Genomic DNA, 21,144 nt, shown 5'->3' on the forward strand with positions numbered 1-21,144 from the left:
GGTGATACGTCTTGCTATTTCTTCGGTCTCAATCGTAACTGGACGTCAGCCAAGGTACACTGTACACACAATATGTTCAGCAAGGTTTTTAAAATGGAATTATTCGTAGTCACACAATCCCTCTGATGAATCGTAATGACCAATATGTAAATATATGCAATGTGTTGTTTGTGAAGTTTTGTGCTGTTGTTCCATGTTTCTTGTTTTTGTGTTCTATGTCATTGGCGTTTACCCTGTGCCATTAAACGGGGTTTATGTTTAAATCTTGGCTACTGAGCTTGTTTCTGTAGTTTTTCACATAAATATTATGTGTATCGTATTAGGAACAAAGGGAAATAACCTGCATATGAGAACGAGGCTAAGAACGTTATTATTTTCAACCGATTAGTTCCCTTTTGCCTTTGTAATTTTGTGTTTATGTTTTTTAATGATTTTTTTTTCACTTTAAACTACAGCTTGCAGTCTATATGTTTTTAATCAAAGTTCTTAATTCTTTTACGTATTTTGCCTTTGCAAGAGTTTTGCAATTGTTAAGCTTAAATTTAATTGTGATGTCGAGTACTGTGGATGCAGTCGCATTATGCAGAAGAACAAAATTGCTCACTGTGGTTATTTTGGAGAGAAAAGAATGACACTTAAAATATGTGTAGAATTAAATAAGATGTAATATATAATTGTTTGTTTCAACTTACCCGACCGACCATTTTTCTCTCCTCTCGATCAAACACCGTTGTTTGGATTTGTTTTCGTATTCTTTTTTAAAAAATGTCCGTTATTTTTAGTGAACTTGACCATTTTATATTTAAAACTTCTTACAATAGTGAATACCCTAAAAAGGTTAATTTGGTACAGAAAAAATTGGGAAAAAAATGCCTACCTACCTACCTACCCTATTTTTGTTTTGAAATATAAGTGGAAACGAAGAACGTTTTTATTGGCCTATTTGGGTATTTTTAATTTATTTTATAATAGCTACGATAATATAAGTTACAGGATTAGTGGGTGACCCGATATGGGATATACGGGGCAAAGGAAACGATATCGGTTGAGAGCAAACGTTAAATGATTCATTTATTTATCGCCATATTCATCGGAATCGGAAAATAGACGCCATTTTGGTACCATATAGATTTGGTGACCCGATATGGAAAAATATGGGGTCACCACGTGACCAGTCCTGGACCAATGGGGTTGCGTCATTTATGTTGGATGCGATATATAATTAGATATGATTAATTTTCACAGGACTTATTTCTTGGGCACAAATAAAGTATCCAAAGTGTGTTTTTCATAAAGGAATATTGTAACGACCATGGCGCGGACCTCGTGAAAATCGATGACCAGGTGGAACAGGACTTTTTAGTGACTAAACTGCAACTATGGGGAATGGGTAAGTGAAATCAATGATAGTTAAAGAGTTTCCAGATTAAATAGTTCCTTTAAAGACACTGGTAAATTCTTATGATGATTAAACATGTCCTCGTACGTTTCCCTTTGAGTGAACTTACGTTTCCCATTGAGTGAACTTACGTTTCCCTTTGATCGAACTTACGTTTCCCCTTGAGTGAACTTACCTTTTCCCATTGAGTGAACTTACGTTTCCCCTTGAGTGAACTTACCTTTTCTCATTGAGTGAACTTACGTTTCCCATTGAGTGAACTACGTTTCCCATTGAGTGAACTTGCGTTTCCCTTTGAGTGAACTTACGTTTCCCTTTGAGTGAACTTACGTTTCCCATTGAGTGAGTTTACGTTTCCCCTTGGGTGAATTTACGTTTCCCATTGAGTGAACTTACGTTTCCCCTTGGGTGAATTTACGTTTCCCATTGAGTGAACTTACGTTTCCCCTTGAGTGAACTTACGTTTCCCTTTGAGTGTTCCCTTTGAGTGAACTTACGTTTCCCATTGAGTGAACTTACGTTTCCCATTAAGTGAACTTACGTTTCCCTTTGAGTGAACTTACGTTTCCCTTTGATTGAACTTACGTTTCCCTTTGAGCGAACTTACGTTTCCCATTGAGTGAACTTACGTTTCCCCTTGAGTGAACTTACGTTTCCCTTTGAGTGAACTTACGTTTCCCCTTGAGTGAACTTACGTTTCCCTTTGAGTGTTCCCTTTGAGTGAACTTACGTTTCCCTTTGAGTGAACTTACGTTTCCCCTTGATTGAACTTACGTTTCCCTTTGAGCGAACTTACGTTTCCCCTTGAGTGAACTTACGTTTCCCATTGAGTGAACTTACGTTTCCCTTTGGGTGAACGTACGTTTCCCTTTGATTGAACTTACGTTTCCTTTGAGTGAACTTACGTTTCCCTTTGAGTGAATTTACGTTTCCCATTGAGTGAACTTACGTTTCCCATTGAGTGAACTTACGTTTCCCTTTGAGTGAACTTACGTTTTCCCTTGGGTGAACTTACGTTTCCCTTTGAGTGAACTTACGTTTCCCTTTGAGTGAACTTACGTTTCCCTTTTATGTGAATTTACGTTTCCCATTGAGTGAACTTACGTTTCCCTTTGAGTGAACTTACGTTTTCCCTTGGGTGAACTTACGTTTCCCTTTGAGTGAACTTACGTTTCCCTTTTATGTGAATTTACGTTTCCCATTGAGTGAACTTACGTTTCCCATTGAGTGAACTTACGTTTCCCTTTGAGTGAACTTACGTTTCCCATTGAGTGAACTTACGTTTCCCATTGAGTGAACTTACGTTTCCCTTTGAGTGAACTTACTTTCCCATTGAGTGAATTTACGTTTCCCGGGTAGAGTAATTATAGAGCAGTCTAATATATTCAACTCTTATTATATGCACAAAGACTGTATTTCGACTGCATACTATTATAAGGTGTATATCATTTCTATGTAACTTCATTGAATTCCAGATGTATGGTGGACGGGAGGAAGAAAGACAACTTCACAGCTTAAATTCCACTGGGAATGGCAAGGCACAATAATTCCGTAAGTTTTGTACATTTTTCTACGTATCATTCAATATATATATCATGGTTGTCCGATGAACGCATTGGTTCAGTGTGGACATACCACGTGGTTTGTGACGTCGCATTTTGTTATAACGTGATGTGACGTCACAAACCACGTGGTATGTCCACACTGTGGTCATCACAGTCGCTCCCCTGAAAGGCGTTCCGACCTCGATCATTTGGAACTCCTCGGTCATTTTCAATCGAAAACAGCCTGGGATATATGGACGGTTTACAATGTCAGAGTTCTTAATATTGGACTATGCTGCAAATAGATCGCGTAGTAATTTCACTTTAGAAGTTAAACTTAATGACTTTACTCTTGGGAATCATAATTATTTATGCATTAATACACTTCAATGGCAATTAATTTAGACTTTGATATACACAATACACGTTACAACACTACAAGTTATTGATAGTATTATTTATTGTTTACGAACTACTTCTACTGATGTATCGGCATACACCTGAGGTTGTTTTCTGTGAAAATGGCCGAGAAGTTCCGAATGGAATTCGATGTATTTTTGGGTTTTCTCCACAAGCCGACAAGTCGGATTTCTCCGGCTACTCCAGTTTCTCTCATAACACAAGACCACACTCTCATGAAACATCGCACCACCGGGAGGGATTAATATAATGTTGTCAAAAACTTACACCAATTATAGCAGTACTTCTCCAACATTTTCAACAGTTCAAGATGTTTGAATAACGATAGCTATGTACATAGCCTATTATGTCTTTCAACGTCATAAGAACGACCATATTATATTAAAAATTTGAGATTAAGACATCCAACCTTAAAACAGAGTTCCGGTAATCTTAATGCAATATTATGTAATTTCAGTTCAGTTAAAAAATATAGGTAAATTTCCACTCAATAAACATTAGGTAGTTTTACTTGCTTTAAACTACTGCAAACGTGCGATAAAAAATGCTTACACAAACTCGAATTTAGCCATGAACTTCTACCTATGTACATTTAAACATTTTTTATTGTAGTATGTATGAAATATGTGATTTTTTTTTAACTATTTTGCAGCTTAACAATTTCTAACAATTTTAATACATTGTCTCGTTAGATTGTTTCGCTTGACTTTTGCAAATCATAAACGCTGAAACAGGGGCGGATCCAGGATGAGATGCTAAACCTTTTGATAGTCGCCCCTCCTTCAGAACCAAAATTTATAAAGTTTGATTTGTTAGGAGGGGGGACGTATCCTTCCCCGGGGACATCCCCCCCCCCCCCGAAGATCCGCTATTGCTGAATACTCCAGTATTGTCATTTTTATAGTTCTTATTTTTAATCTATTTTAAAACATCAGGCTCGGTTGATTAAAATACAATCGAAACCCATTTGGTCGATATCGCTTGGCTCGATTTCCTCATTTTCTCGAACTTTATGTTTTTTACTCTATGTAAGCATTCCCGTTTGGCTCGATATTCGCGAGGCTCGTGGTATTCTGGTCTGTCCCTGGTATATCGAGCCAACAGTTTCGACTGAATGTAAATCATCTTGTGTATTTGAAATGTTGTCAAGTTCTCGTACCAAAACTGGTTCCCGAAGCATTCCCGGTTGGCTCGATATTCGCGAGGCTCGAGGTATTTTGGTCTGTCCCTGGGATATCGAGTCAACAGGTTTCGACTGAATGTAAATCATCTTGTGTATTTGAAATGTTGTCAAGTTCTCGTACCAAAACTGGTTCCCGAAGCATTCCCGGTTGGCTCGATATTCGCGAGGCTCGAGGTATTTTGGTCTGTCCCTGGGATATCGAGTCAACAGGTTTCGACTGTATGTAAATCATCTTGAAATTTGATATTTGAAATGTTGTCAGGTTTTCGTACCAAAACTGGTTCCCCTACGGCTATACGGCTGGCGGAGACTGTGTGGCTTTGCAAAGTAGTTCCGAATACAAATGGACCCGTCGTCGATGTAACGATTCTATACAGTGGGTTTGCGAAAAGGAGTAAGTGTAATATTTATTTAGTAAATCAAATATCACCGTTGAGGTGACCTTAATACAAAAACCTTGTCAGGATAATAGTAAAAGTATGCTTAAGCCTAAGGTCGTCATTCTAGGTGGGGGGTGCTCATGGCCAGCATATGACCCCTATTGTTTTTGAGGTCAGTAGGTCAAAGAAACCTTAACCACAAATACGCTGTCCGATGATAACAAGAGTATGCTTTAGCCTACGGTCTTTAAAGGGGCTTGTAGGCTTGTTGGTCATTGCCTGCAGATAAACATTTCGAATTTAAAGTAGGTCAAAGTTCACGTTCGCGGTGAACTTGTACACACAAACAGTGTTCTATTTAAACAAGAGAATATGTGAGCCTGAATTCGTCATATGTGAATGAAAGGTTGCTCTATGCCATTTATCACGTGACAGCTCTTGTTTTATAAGTGTGTACATGCTTCTCATGTTTAACAGTCAGGTTGAAAGTCCACCCTTAGTCGGATAACAGAAGAATAGCTCAGACGTGGCGTTTGGAACGACCAGTTGATATTACCTGTATTTTAATTGTTTTAATAAACACTTGTCTGCCTTTTAAATAGCTTTTCGAAGTATATGTTTTGGCGTTTAGGTTTGATTAATGTTGCACAACGATCAATCGGTGAGTTTACACGCATCGAATATCCTCCTTAAGGGCTTTCCTCAGTACAAACGTGGCAGGGGACTTCAAATTCAAAGTTTCAATAGACCACGTTTTATTCAGTTTTGAGGTACACTCTTTTTCACGATTAAAATATATACCATTTGCAACATGTTATATTGTAATAAAAAATTGACCAATATTCATGAAAGAAGATTCTATCCGATGTTGGATCGAAAAACATTTGCATTTTCAGATATGTTGCGATTAAAAATACGATAAAATATTATTTCGTAAAATTTGCACAGCTCCTGATTACACGTACAAATGTTGAAACTTGTTTTTTTTGTATTATGCTTTCTAATATTGAACATCATAACTAAATAAAAGTGATTTTTTAAACATTTTATGTTTTGGTCCTTCAAGCGACTTTTGCACTGTGGGAGGCACTGGAAGTTAATGTTGTACATTAACATAACGATGATGCAATACATCTTTACGTTAAAACACATGCGTCTTTTAGACTAACCTTGTGATTAGTAGGCCTCGTGTCAATTTAAAAGGGAAACACCTCGCTTGTAATAGTATATTTTAGGGAAATCATTTCATACAAATGTGTCAGTCAGCCGATTAAATTCGGGTCGCTTATCTCTAGTCTGAAAAGAAAATTACATTTTTTTAACAAACCGAAAAAATTAAGTTCATACAAAATTGTTAAACATCTGTTACTATTACAAATGAAAACCATATGCTTTGTTGATTATTTGAACTATAAATATGCTACAATGGCTGAGTCAAAATAATAATAATATTTGTGAATCTATCACAGTGGATTAAATCTGGGTTCAAATTGATTTGTTTGATTTTGCAAAGCTTTTGATATCGTAGAAGAAAGTGTTGAGTTGTATTTCAAGAAATGCTTATACGGGTATAAGATTTATACTCTTTCAAAAAGGACATAATTTAAATATTTATTAAAAATAACTTTCCTACCTTTGTTCACAAATCCAATTGAAACGACTGGAGCATGAAAAGGAGGCCCACTTAAACCCCTTGCTTTGATCTATTGACACACAGTTATCCGCAAACTGCACAGCAGGCTCGCCAGGGGCCCAGTCGGAAAAATCCACTCTGAATATTTATCTATTTAATTGCAGATGACTAAATATACATATTTATTAACATTTTAAGAGGTAAGAAGTTTGAGACTTAAAATAAAGACAAAAACAAGTTGAAATGAAACATGAACAAGCAATGTTTGACCTTAAAACACAAATGTATGATACCCCCTATTTAAAACAATATAAATAAACTGTTGCCCTTAGAGTCAGAACTTAAATTATACGATATAACGTTTAAACATTGTTCATTCATACACCTTCAGCAAATATTGCCATTAACATTAAAGTATAGTATAAAGTTTCGGATTGAGTAGAAGCTAATGGTTTATAAATAACCTCTTTTAATTCCATTTTTTATTTTAAAAAGTGAGGCATGTATACGGTTACCTCAAACCATTTATTGTCCACTCGAAGTAGCTTTCCTTTTCCGTTTTGAAAGCCCCTATCCACATATCTCCTAAAATCACAGTTTATAAGGCCGTCAATACAACATAATAAGTTTATTGACAGCATAAAGGATCTATTTACAACATAAAGCGCAGTATTAACATCGTTTAAGTAGTAAATTAAAATGTCATTATTAAGAGCAGTTTCGACAGTATAAAGACGGGACTGACACATCCAATATGCAGAGCAATATTGACAGCATACAGAGAAGTATTGGCATCAAATGGAGCAGTATTGACAACATGAACATGTGCGAATTTGTTAATTTAACTTATAGTTTAATGATGCGATGAACGGTTATTTTTAAAAACGTTTTTTTTTGTAATTTGTAAAGCTATTTCAAACCGTTTAAAACAAACTTAAATACCTATATCTGTGTGCTCTCGGAATTTGCCAATTATCCAGTCGTTTTGCTGTTGATTTGTAATTGAAACAAGCGAAGAGTTCTTAAACCCCAAGCAGTAATCCTGCAATTGATGTGCTGTCTTAATTTCAAAATTTACTCATTTTATTATTAAGAATGCTTTAATGGGCCGTATGTAGTATATATTATCCAGGCAATGTAGATACAATTACAAAAAAGGAGACGAAGGACAACCATAATATACACCACGTCTTTACTTTTCATTTGATTTTTTTTCTTAAATCTGTCCATTGCATGCGGAATTATTACTAAAATAACTTTACTTTTTGTACATTCTAACGACCAGTCTATACCACTTTCTTAATGTCTACATGTAAATATAAAGTTCAACTTTATCGAATGCCTTCTTCAAATCTAAATATTTAAAATAGAATGGAGTATAAAACATGTATAAGTAATTGGTTGTATAGAAAAGAAAATATAAAAAGATGCCTCACCCTCGAATATCCCCAAGTGCCTTTGTTCGTTGAAAAGAAGAAACATTTCGTTCCATATTTAACCCAGTCTTGTCTGCAGTCTGAACATGTTTAGAGTTGAGTTATAAAACAACAATAATTAACATACATAAATCCCACTCAGTTGAGTGAACTGAATAAAGACAGATAAATATCAAAGAATGATTTAAGGCACAGCCATCCATGATTGACCATCATTAAAGTAACAGTAGGATTCTTTTTCAATCACCAGCTAGTGAATATGACAGGCATGAATTAATTTAAGAGTCAATAAACGTTTTGACATCAGAAAAAAAAACGTTCAAGAATGGGGATGTTTCTGACTTACCCACACTTGTATACGACGAATACGACGAAAACTACAGTGACATGACCAGTTGACAAAAAACCTGTATATTTACTATTCACAATCTCCCCTTACCCGCGGAACCTGTTGTGATTGTGCTTGCCGGGTTTGTTGGGTTTGTTGGGTCTGTGGGAGCTTGGCTGTGATCACCTCCTCCTGGAACCGAAAATAATATCAGGTTAAATGCGGTATGGGGCTCGATAATTTTAGTCTTAAACTGTGCATTTTTTGCTGCTTTACTGTGTTTTATTTTCCCCATATTTTACCTTGCTTGGTAAAGTAATTTCTAGAGTAAACTAGAGCTGTCACAGGAGTGACGAATACCCTCAAATGCCGCCTGGACACAGGAATGGCAAACCATTCCTTTGAAAAGAGGCCATAACTCCAAGGTTACTGCACACTGCATCTTCTTTTATCATGCATGTATTGTTTGTCCGGAAACCGTTTTTCTATTTTCGTAACAGTGCACAAAAACCTTTACTCCACTGGCCCCATTTCCAATCACAAGCATTGTCTTCACAGAGGCTGCCTATACAGCAAGTTTCATCACAATATCTCATGCCCAATTAAAGTTATGAAGCAGAAACCATTTTTCTATTTTTAGTAACAGTGACCTTGACCCCACCAGCTCCAATATCGAACTTGACCTGTATCTTCTGATGTTACACCTGTGTACCAAAAAATGTTCAAATCTGTCAAGTCTTTCATGAGTTATCGTCCGGAAACCATTTTTTCTATTTTTAGTAAAAGTGACCTTGACCCCACCAGCCCCAATATCGAACTTGATCTGTATCTTCTGATGTTACACCTGTGTACCAAAAATTGTTCAAATCCGTTTAGCCTTTCATGAGTTATCGTCCGGAAACCGTTTTTCTATTTTTAGTAACAGTGACCTTGACCTTGGCCCCACCAGCCCCAATATCGAACTTGACCTGTATCTTCTGATGTTACACCTGTGTACCAATTTTTTTTTCAAATCTGTCACGTCTTACATGAGTTATCGTCCGGAAACCGTTTTTCTATTTTTAGTAACAGTGACCTTGACCTTGGCCCAACCAGCCCCAATATCGAACTTGACCTGTATCTTCTGATGTAACACCTGTGTACCAAAAAATGTTTTCAAATCTGTCAAGCCTTTCATGAGTTATCGTCCGGAAACCATGAAAACCGACAGACCGACCGACCGACCGACCGACAAGCTCACTCCTATATACCCCCTCAAACTTCGTTTGTGGGGGTATAATAAACATTATACAATTTGTATATTCCTTTCGCACAGTAATGCTATAAGCAAAAAATGTAATCCACTATATCTCACATTTGCCGTGTGAATTCCAGTTCTGTAGCACTGACGTTGACTAGAACTGCAATGCTGTACGAAATTATAAGATTTGCACACATTCAATATAATTCTTAGGTTGACATTTTATTAAACATTAGATTGACCTTGACCCCAGGATTCCTAATGATATCCTTACACAGGTATATGCGTTTACACACAAGCAAACAACCATACACGTGTTATAAAGATCGCTCAAGTTTGGAAAAGGAGTGCGAACCCGTCAATATGTTCAAGATACCGATCCACCCGGCCGACAAACTACCAATGGACACCATATCTACATTGCATACAAGCTTTAATTGTGAGGTCCTTTTGTGCGTGTTATTTTTGCGATATTTATTATTCACAGCTTCATGGTGATAAAAACGCTTCGTTTAAGTATATATCATTTTTATGAAATGTTCAGTAACTTGCGACGTGTTGAAATCGTAAATATATGCGGAAGTTAAATGTCGAAAAGTACCGAGTAATAGACGTCAAGAAAGTTATGTAAGGCATATGCCATCTCAGTTACAACTCACCTGAACAATTCTTGTTAATAAAACACGTGTTGTGCTCCAAGTTGTCTCCCGGGCAGTTGACGTGATTGTCTGAGCGGTAACATTGACGTTGACGAAAACGTACGGACGAGTCGCACGTGTGGGAGCATGCTGACCAAGCGCTCCAATCCAGCCAGTACGCCGCTGTGTATTATTTGAAAAGTTCTTAGAATTAATGTTTGCCACAATAACTTTATAAATATCGCTTTCAGAATGCGATCCATTGTATTTATGGGGTGCATCTATATAAAAGTTAACAATTCCATGAAGGCGGATAACTGTTGAAACAGTTATCGAGTAGTTGAAAAGTAAAATGCGTTTTGAACATTGATATTGAGTGTCAAGTTCTGGATAAAATATGAAAATGTGAACAGATAGGTGCAATGCAATTTAGAAGCATTTTAGGGACTAAATACCGGATGATACCATTGCAAGAAAAATAGAAAATAGTTAACAACGTACATAAAATTGATATCGTTGTGTTCAGCGCATTGAATTTTACTTGCCGATGTATCACATCGCTAACGACACATGTATCTTTCGAAGTTTTTGCATATTTTGTCAAAATCGAAATTTACTGGGTATATCTACCACGTTATTCCCAGTAAATTTAAAAATAATCACGAGACTTTCACATGTTAAATATACACACTATAAACGGAACAACCATCATGCGCTATTTTCAAACGGATTAACTCTTTTTACAGCGACAAAATGTTCTTAAATCATGCAAAATGATGTATTTTTAGCATCATATTAATTTGCGCATATTAACAACCCTATGCTTGTTTTATAGATGCACTATTACGCCCAAATAAGAGTTACCATATTTAATACAATTGTTTTAATTTACCAAAAAGAATGAATAAATGTCGAAAACAATGGTTCTTATGAAGGATACTGTGTTTCATTTGAAAGAAAGGTGCAGAAAACACGGTATTTCTACCTTATGACACAAAAGTAGATCACAGTAAATCTTTAAGCATTCACCAATAATTCAATATTTTTGCGTTTTCAGATATTAAATACACGGTTATAAATTTGTTATCAGTTATTAATATTTTCCATCAATTCATTTTTTAGTAAGAAGTCGAAGGTTTATCACTCAAAATGTATGTTTGTTATACATGTGTATGTATTGATTGTAAAAAAGAGTGTCACTTTAAGGAATACTGTATTTCCTTATTTTTGGACCATCTGGTGTCTAATTCCCTTTAAAATGTAAGTGCAATACATGTATAACAAAACACGTGAATGACCTAAAAGATGAATTTACGTGGTCGGTTTCTGAATTGTCTGGTACCAAGCGTACTCTGCACACATGGTAAGGGCAGGTAACCCAGGCCAAGATTCTGAAATGCCTCAGAAGACTGGCGTTTTATAATTCAAAGTTTTAAAAGTGTATTCATACGCTCAATACAAACAGTAAACAAACATGCACGTGCATGTGTATAATTGTCTACAGATCTTGCATTTTGATATCAAGAAAAACACATGTAATTATATCAAGTGTTTGAACATTTTAAACAATTATACATTTCTGGCTATCTGGGTCATGAGTTTTTATTGTTGGTATGCTTTTGATGGGAGACTTTGTTGTTGTTATCATTGATGATGTTGTTGTTGTTGTTGTTTGTTTTTGTTGCTGTTGTTTTTAGTTGTTGTAGTTGTTGTTTTTGTTGCTGCGGTTGTAGTTGTAGTAGTAGTAGCAGTAGCAGTAGCAGTAGTAGTAGCAGCAGCAGCAGCAGCAGCAGCAGTAGCAGCAGTAGCAGTAGTAGAAGTAGTAGTATAAGTTGCAGTTGATGTTGTTGTTGTTTTGTTTTTGTTGCTGTTGTTGTTTCATTATATTTGCTTTACTTATAATGGCTTCAAATAGTTTATACTTACTTGGGCAATTTTCACCACAGTTTGCCCAATCGACATTCGATCCAAAACATGTTCCGTTATTTATAGATATGACGCAATTTCTAAATCGATGCTTTGTTGAGTTGTCACAATGTCCAGCACAGTCTGACCACGTGCCCCAGAGTGACCAATGGCCATCTGGAAAAATCAAATAAGCTGTGCTTATGGAAATGAAAATGGAACACATTGGTTCATTGATAAAAATGAAAATGTTAAAAAAGGGATACTCTTCTCGGACAACGTTGCTAATGCACCAGTCAATTGTGACCACGCCCCCCTCCTCCCCCAAGGTCCGGGGAATAGCTGGGACTTTGACTTACGATCCAGCCAAGCACGGGTAAGATCCCCGTCCTGCGGGGAAGAACTGCTGGTAGAATCCCCGCCCAATGCCCCCGCACCTCAGGGACCCTAGGTAAGGCCCATTCCACACTATTTTTGGCGCGAATACAAAAACACCGCATTCATCCGGCACTTCGGGGCCAGCTGGAAGGTAAAAACACGGCCCTTTCCACGGCTAACCCCGGAATATCCCCGGACTTGAGGTTGAGGGGGGACGACGTGGTTACAATTGACTTGTGAATAAGTTGCCTGCGTGTTATCCTTTTGCTAGTTAAGACATGCAAATGGTTTCATTGATTAATAGAAATTGGATGAATATTAACCTATCAATAAACAACTAAACATGGTTGTTGGTTCAATCCTCACCATGGATACATTAATTGTCTTGGCCTCTACTGGTTTCTGTCCAGGAAACAGACTCGAAAGTGATTCATTTCAGCCTTCAGCCTATCTTCACAATCAAGCAAAGTTAAATTACTATAAACAAACATGTTCGGCTAATTTTGACCAAGATAAAGAATTAAGCAAATTTTTGCAAAGGGCGACCGACAATTGTAAAATACTGACACTGTATCTTAAGCAAGTTGTTGAGTAAAAAACATATGAGAAAATCGGAAAGCAATAGGAACGATTGGGAATTGTTACCTTCGCAGTCAAAATAAGGGCACGTGTTGATTTGGTACCGTGACCCCGAGCATTGCTGTCCTCCATTTGCAGGAGATGGATTAGAGCAGTCTCTATATCTAAACAATAGAATGGATATTTAATACTTATAGGTTATCAAATGTGTATGAGAATAAATGAATTGTTTTGGAACGGAGTAATATATAGCGCGGCGTCAGGTTTTGCCATTCTCATTCATCAGAGGTTTGATAATGATAAATCCAAATGTGGTACGCATAGCATCTCCACTCTGATGAACGAGAATGGGTTTTGCAAGATAGTATGGTTTTAGCTAAAGAGAAATGGAAGGGTGCTGTACCCTGTCCTATTTTGGTAGCAGCCTTCTGCCCTCACGGAGACAATCATTGGCACCCTTCTGCTCTCGTAGAATGAAATGCTTATGATAATGAAATATTTTCTTTCTTTGAATTAAAACTTATACTATGATTAATAATGCATACAAATTTTGATTTTTTGGCATTTGAAATCTATCATTACTTTAATTAAACAGAATTCCAAAAAGTTTCTGTCAAATGCATTATGCTCAAGTTCTTCATGGCACAATACAATAAGCCCTCTTCTCCCTTAGCACCCTGTCCTTTTTCTGAAGCTCTCTGCTGTTTTTTAAACCTGGCTAAAACTCAAGATAGTGTCCGAGCTTTCATAATACATAAACGAACGAAAAACAGGACTCAATCCTAAAATAACTACATTTATCTCTTTTAAGTTTTGTCTCGTACCCTATTCCAATTAATCTGTGGCTGCAGTTATAGCTATAGACGCAGTACTCCGACCATTCCGACCACCTACCCGATGATTGGTATACCTCTAAAGTATGGAAACCCTGGAGGCACTTTACCACCCCGAAAGCTCAGTGGTAGAGCTTTCGCTTTGTGTGCGGATAGTCGGCCGCGTCAATCGAAAAGTTAAAATATGGTATCAGAAGCTTCCTTGCCTAGCGCTCGGCATTTAAAAAGTAGTGCTGGGAAAATGGTGTACTCAGAACAAACCCAGGTAAGTTGTATCCCGGGTATCGGTGCTTTTCACCGAGCACGTTAAAGAACCAAGATTCCCTTCGCAATGAGCTAGGGTATCGCACCCGGATCTTTAATATCTTACTGTGTTTCTTCGAGTCTTCCAATGTCTGGATTTGGCTAGAAAATGCTGTCACTTGTATCGCATGTCACTTAATGGCATTTAAATACAAATTAAGACGTAATGGCGTCACGGTGGGGTCAAGTCATAATGTACCCAATGGGCGCGGGCAAACTTAAAACACACATAATCAAACAAACCTGGAGGGACTTTTTTCCAAAGACCACCAGAAGTACGAGCTAGTTATTGAAGCCCTAGAAATGCTTCATAGTTTTATAATTTCTTACCTTAATACGTGTGCATTACCTTTCTCGTGTAGCCCCTTGGCCACATGTTCGGCTGCATGCGCTGTAATCCGACCAGTTTGACCATCCTCCGTCTGTATTGTAAACGTGCAACATGTGTGAGTCCTGAAAGGACTCCTTATTTAACTTACGGATATTTAAGTATTGGTGTATTTTATTAGAAGCCATTCATTCTTAAGCAAAAAAAAATCAAAGAGAGACTTAGTTGTGAATGTACAAAGTAATGAAGGTGGAAGTTCAAAAATAGACGCTAAGCACTTGACGCGGCTTTCAAAAACAACGTCATTTCAATCTACATTAGACATGTTGATACAATATACTAGAAGTCCAAGTTTGTTTATTTTTTCCTAATTTGATACTTAGTTCTTATCTTTGTAATATACAAGTTGAAAATCTGCATATAAGCAGCATTTCTGAAGTTACTTTTACTTCTTGGACGTAAAATCAATACAATAAACACTACAGGGATAAGCCCAGAAGTCGAAAAATCAAATATATAACATGTTTGGAAACACATGGTTAGAGGCCAAACGCCTCTGAACGATAAGACAACCGTGAAACAAACCACAAACGATTCTTTAATAGCTTTACCGATAAATACTGAGATTACCGTCTTGGAACAGTCTTGGAAAGTTGGGTTCAAAGCCAAATTTACCAAATGAAATTAACATTTAAGAATACTTACCTATCATCTGTGTGGTACCTGTCGTTCTGGTTGATGTTGCTGCAATTTTTTTTTACTCCATTATAAAATAAACTCATCATAAACCCGCTTGCAAAACATACTGCATATTCCGGTAGACCGTGTTCCAGTCGAGTGCAATACGGCCTCATTTCTCTAATATTCTACGTCACGTCGTATAATGTATCATTGCGCGATGTTGAAATGACGTCATAAAACAAAATATTGCATCTTTTAAGTGATTTAAAACAGTAATATATATATATATAATAAAAGGGTTATTAGCACTACGTTTTGATCCGGGATGTCGTATTCGACTCTCGTGGATTGTTGCAGATATTGATATCACTCGACCAGCGCCTTGTCGAAACCACTCGAGTAGAATACACCCTCCCAGATCAGAAAGTAATACTTATAACCCAAACGACCTCAAGAATTAGCACAATCATACAAACGGCGTCTAAATGTAGACGTATCGAAAACATCTATAAGGCCAAAAAATGGTTTGGTTAAGGTAACATCCATTTCAAAATCAGGTAGGGTAGGTAAGCTTTTTATTTTATTTTTATTTTTTATTAGGCTTTATAATATAAGAACTTACTTGTCATAATTGGGGAATGGTGTTTAAGTAATATTCTGTCTAAAGCTTTAAAGTTATAAACTACATATTAAAACACACATTATGATTTGTTTTACCAACTGACTATAAAATCTGTAGTTACGACGCCTATTTAGTAGGTAGGGTCGCGTAGCCCGAACCAAATATAATTTTTAGGCCTAAGTAGGTGATACTGATGCTCGTCTGTGGCTATAAAGCGGTAATTATTGATTTCAGAGTAGATGTCCTTGCTACATATAAATACACAAAAATGGGCGATTATAAAAAAAATTGTTAAAGGTAACAACGTGATTTACAACATCGTTGTTAACTTTCAAACTTGAAATAGTATATGATGATATGCGCATATTTTTTTAAAATAAAACAAGTACATATGAAACACTTGTCTCGAATCGTATTTAAAAAAATATTAGAGATCAAAGGAGCTTCCAAAACAGAACATATTTAAAAGTTTACAACGTTGTTAACTTAAACAAAGTTCCGAACAATCAGGCCATCAGCTCTGGTAACATATGTACAAAGTAACATGTCACTAATACTTGAGAACGTTTATTGTCCTTTTTGGATACATTTAGTAATGGAAGGGATTTAAACACCGGACGAAAACCATGATCGATTATCGGAAATAATCGGAGATGCCATTCCGATCAATCGTCGATTTTTAATCGAATCAGATTTATGATAAATCGAAACAAATCCTGCCAACACGACAGTTAAAACAATTGTACAAATAAAGTTCTGGATCAGTCAACAAACCAGGACTACTCGTCTTGCCTTCGGTCGTAGTATAAAAGTTAATATTTCTTCGTTTTGGTTAAGTTATAATACAAGTTATTATGTTCATATATACATAATATTTTTTATGAAGTATTTTCAAATTGTTATTATTTGTTTATAATCAATTGTTTTTAAATTTTAATCGATTATTGTAATTGATTACTAGTATACATCCGAGGCAAATGATCCATTTTCAGTATACCGTGGGACTGCACCAAACAAGGTTTAGGAGCTACAAGTCTGTGTAGTATAACAATGGTTAAACATCTGTATAACGTTCCATGTAAATAGGTATTTTTCATAAAGTATTAATTCTCAGAAACGTTCGATTTTCTAAACCCTGCTGAGAATAAAAAACAAATAATTGATGGTCTGACTTACGACACAACCCGCACGATTCCGGACACGTGTATAGGGCTACCGTGTGGTCCGTGCATAATTGCATGTTATTTGCACACCCATGGGGGTCCAAGTCGGCACATGTTTCACCCTGCACTATCACACGGGTGCCTGAATTAAAGTTATTGTTTTCCTTAATTATTTGCTAACAAAAAAGCGTCACATTCAGGGGCGAATTCAAGAATTGACGTTAGAGGTGGCGTAACCGTTTGAAGTAAATGGTTTTCTTAATCATTTGCTATCATGAAACATTGATCACTTTCATGGGCGGATCCAGGAATTGACATAAGAGGGATCGTAACTTCGGAAGTGTTGGCTCGGGGGGTTGGGTGTATCCCTACCCCCTCCCCCAGAAAAACAAAATCATTGAAGTCCGAAATGGTGCATTTTGAGCGTATTTTTACAGTGAAAATATATATTTGATATTTTTCACAGTTTTGACATGTAAGCCCGCTATTACGACAAAAATAAACGTCACCAGACCAACGGCTGGTACACAATTTCAGCGCTGTCATTTACGAAATGACGCTACGTTCGTAAACTTTATGACAGGCGCTTCTGAAAACTATCATTAAATGTAATTGTATACCCTTTTCAGGCATACCATACAAAATAATATTGTTTTTCAGTGTCGGATCGCAATGATTTCACCTTTTGTACACAAAACGTGAATATTTCACTCATTGGAACACCTATCATTTATGTGTGCACAGTGGAGGGCCGAAATGCGTCAAAGAAAGCGCGTAAAAGTTCCAAGTGGAGGACCGAAATGCGCCAAAAGAAGGGGGATGTGCCTAATGGGGGCCAAAATGCGCAACAGGAAGGGGCGAAAATGTGCCTAGTAGTGGGGCGAAATGCGCAAACGAAGGCAGAAATGTGCCAAGTGGAGGGACGAAATGCGCCAAAAGGGCGTAAATGTGCCAAGCGTAGGGCCGAAATGCGCCAAAAGAAGGGGCGATAATGAGCCAAGTGGGGTGCCAAATGCGCCAAAAAAAGGTGCGAAAATGTGCCAAAAGATGGGTCGAAATGGGCCAAAGGAAGGGGCGAAAATGTGCTACGTGGCGGGTCGAAATGCACCTATGGGGCGATAATATGCCAAGTGGTGGACCGAAATGCGCCAAAGGAAGGGGTGATAATGTGCCAATTGGTGGGCCGGAATGCGCCAAAGGAAGAGGCGATAGTGTGTCAAGTGGCGGGTCAAAATGCGCCAAAGGAAGAGGCTATAATGTGCCAAGTGGCAGGGCGAAATGCGCCAAAAGAAGGGGCGAAAATGTGACAAAGAAAGAGGCAAAATTGTGCCAAGTGGCGGGTCAAAATGCGTCAAAGGAAGGGGCTATAATGTGCCAAGTGGCTGGTCGAAATGCGCCAAAAGAAGGGGAGAAAATGTGCCAAAGAAAGAGGCAAAATTGTGCCAAGTGGCGGGTCGAAATGCGCCAAAGGAAGGGGCGAAAATGTGCCAAATGGCGGACCGAAATGCGCCAAAGGAAGGGGCGATAATGCGCCAAGTGGCGGGGTGATAACGCGAACAAATAATGCGCCGCATTATGACACGCAAATTGGTGCACTTTCGCATTGAAGCATTTCGCCCCGCCTCTTGATAACGCGGCAGTTGATGATAATGCGGCAGTACGATGATGATAATGCGACAGTACGATGATGATAACGCGACAGTTGATGATAACGCGGCAGAACGATGATGATAATGCGGCAGTACGATGATGATAATGCGACAGTACGATGATGATAACGCGGCAGTACGATGATGATAACACGGCAGTCAATCTCATTAAAATCATTACGTAACGTCGTGAAGCGTGTTTTGGGGATCTGATTTTAATGAGATTGCGCGGCAGTACGATGATGATAATGCGACAGTACGATGATGATAACGCGACAGTTGATGATAACGCGGCAGTACGATGATGATAATGCGGCAGTACGATGATGATAATGCGACAGAACGATGATGATAACGCGGCAGTCAATCTCATTAAAATCATTACGTAATGTCGTGAAGCGTGTTTTGGGGATCTGATTTTAATGAGATTGCGCGGCAGTACGATGATGATAACGCGACAGTACGATGATGATATAGAGGATATTTGTTTTTTTTCAGTGTAAGATCGTATTTTATTTCACGAGTGTCATAGAAAAACATATTTCCACGATGTAGTTTTTCTATGATCACGAGAGAAATTAAATACGATCTTACACTGAAAAAAACAAATTTTCTGTTTCTTTTTTTCGGAGTTTTATTAGTTTTTTTTTTATTTATTCCTGAATTACCCCCTTTTTGAAAAGGGTGTTTTTTACGCCGCTACCCGTGGGCCTCATGCAAAATTATAGCTGTCAACTTTCCTATTTTCGGTTTGCTGAGAAATAGTTCTCTGCTATTCATTCTTATAGCTTATTATTCGCTCGTTTTTTAGTGCAAAGCTTTTATGAACAGTAAACAATGAAGTTTTATAAGTGCACATATGTTCCAAAAAATAATGAAAACACTTATTTTAAGTTGGGCATGAGAACATAACCAAATTACTACGCCGCTATTTAATGAATGAAAATTTTAAAGGTCAAATGTGTTAGCAAAACAAATGCGGATACTCATTGGATTTTAAACATTCTTCTTAGTTTAAGACTGCATGTGTTTCATAGTAAATTAATATTCATTTATCTTACTCTCAGAGACCAGTCTGTTTCGCTTGAAAACAGGTTTGTTTTCAAAATAAAGAGTGAATGCCACGCTAGTTTGTTGACAATTTTGGAGGTGTGGTTGGGGTAAAAACTATCGGATTATCTGTAAATTGTTGTGTGAATTTTCCAGGAAGCTCATTTTACGTACTACAACGGCAAACAGTTCAAAATAAATTTGAACGATGATATAAAATTCTATTTCTGTTTGAACAGTTGTTTTTGTCTTTTATTTGTTTGGTATGAAAGCAAATGTTCGAACATTCAGCTTCAAAGATCAGGAAAATGTTTAATAACATATATATTTGGAAATTAACAATTTACCGTTTATTACCGGCTATCCCGTTTTTCAAATTTATAAAACATTTCCTTAATTTTTAAACATTTTTTGACAACATTTACTGGTTCAAAGTCCAGTGTTCTGTTTTGATCAAGGCAAGTAACTACAAAGACATTTAAAAGTAGTTCTGAAAGTTGATATTTTCACTGTTTAAACCCCATATTTCATCGTAAAGCATGAAAGAAAATGCGACAGTACGATGGTGATAACGTGGCAGTACGATGATGATAATGCGACAGTATGATGATGATAACGTGTACGATGATCATAACGCGACAGTATGATGATGATAACGCGACAGTACGATGATGATAATGCGACAGTACGATGATGATAATGCGGCAGTACGATGATCATAACGCGACAGTACGATACAACGATAACGAAAACGCGATAGTACATCGCATTATTATCACCGTAGTCGTATTATAGCACTTTCGTTTTCGTAGTAACGTTATTTTGCGTTTTTGTAATTTCACTATCGCGTTTTAGATCAACACATTCAAAGGCGATGGCTCTATCGGAATTCCGTACTACAAGACCCACTCTTTATTTTTTGTAATTAATTTATAATAACCTTTTCGAAAACAACGGACGAGAGTTGGAGGTCGATCCGCGAGGCTCGTGTTTAATTTTGAAAATGACATCAGTTTAATTACATGTTTGTGATAAAACAAGCATTATGAATTTACAATCATTGAAATTAAGACTTTTGGATGAACAAGCCCGAATTCATATACTTTAGCTTGGCATTAATTTTTTTTAACAAGCGCTGCTATATACAATTCAGAATTTGAGCAAGCCCGGAAGACATTTTACCAGTGCAGGGCTTGCGGGCTTGTGTTAATTTCGACCAGAATTATAAAAAGAAACCCTGGAAAATGGTTATTACCTGCAAGAAATAGAAATATCCGTAGTAAGGACATAGTTTAATGTCCGAAATCACTGTGAATATATTATATAATTACAGGTCTGACCATCTCGTCTCTTATCAATAAAAGTACGGATTTTCCCCCACGCAATGAACTATCTTTAATAGTGACTGTACTTGTGTTCATCAATGTCAAATAATAGGAACACACTCACTGG

At 37.2% G+C, this 21,144-nt stretch overlaps 3 protein-coding genes across 3 annotated transcripts in view; 1 reads left to right on the plus strand and 2 right to left on the minus strand.

The window, feature by feature from the left end:
* Window positions 1-5,525, plus strand: part of LOC128224330 (coadhesin-like) — a 21,525-nt gene extending 16,000 nt beyond the window's left edge. The window contains exons 10-14 of the mRNA XM_052934143.1: window positions 1-54; window positions 1,297-1,390; window positions 2,875-2,950; window positions 4,809-4,940; window positions 5,404-5,525. The exon at window positions 1-54 is cut by the window's left edge and continues 29 nt beyond it. Coding sequence (XP_052790103.1) covers window positions 1-54; window positions 1,297-1,390; window positions 2,875-2,950; window positions 4,809-4,940; window positions 5,404-5,434 — 387 coding nt within the window. The 3' untranslated portion in view covers window positions 5,435-5,525. The remainder of the gene's footprint in view (window positions 55-1,296; window positions 1,391-2,874; window positions 2,951-4,808; window positions 4,941-5,403) is intronic.
* A 585-nt stretch (window positions 5,526-6,110) lies between these two features.
* LOC128222954 (low affinity immunoglobulin epsilon Fc receptor-like) lies at window positions 6,111-7,141 on the minus strand. Its single transcript, XM_052932146.1, has 3 exons — window positions 7,075-7,141; window positions 6,560-6,697; window positions 6,111-6,222 (listed from the first exon to the last, which is right to left on the minus strand). The coding sequence occupies exons 1-3, from the start codon at window positions 7,137-7,139 to the stop codon at window positions 6,189-6,191; spliced, it is 237 nt and encodes a 78-aa protein (XP_052788106.1). The 5' UTR covers window positions 7,140-7,141; the 3' UTR covers window positions 6,111-6,188.
* A 352-nt stretch (window positions 7,142-7,493) lies between these two features.
* LOC128224332 (coadhesin-like) lies at window positions 7,494-21,041 on the minus strand. Its single transcript, XM_052934146.1, has 10 exons — window positions 20,948-21,041; window positions 17,007-17,135; window positions 15,233-15,271; window positions 14,549-14,621; window positions 13,130-13,227; window positions 12,128-12,283; window positions 10,223-10,384; window positions 8,435-8,515; window positions 7,996-8,075; window positions 7,494-7,601 (listed from the first exon to the last, which is right to left on the minus strand). Exons 1-10 carry the CDS (start codon window positions 20,979-20,981, stop codon window positions 7,494-7,496), a joined length of 960 nt encoding a protein of 319 aa, XP_052790106.1. The 5' UTR covers window positions 20,982-21,041.
* Between the last annotated feature and the right edge of the window lie 103 nt (window positions 21,042-21,144).

The sequence above is a fragment of the Mya arenaria genome, chromosome 17 (genome assembly GCF_026914265.1).
Source record: "Mya arenaria isolate MELC-2E11 chromosome 17, ASM2691426v1".
Classification (NCBI taxonomy): Eukaryota; Metazoa; Mollusca; class Bivalvia; order Myida; family Myidae; genus Mya; species Mya arenaria.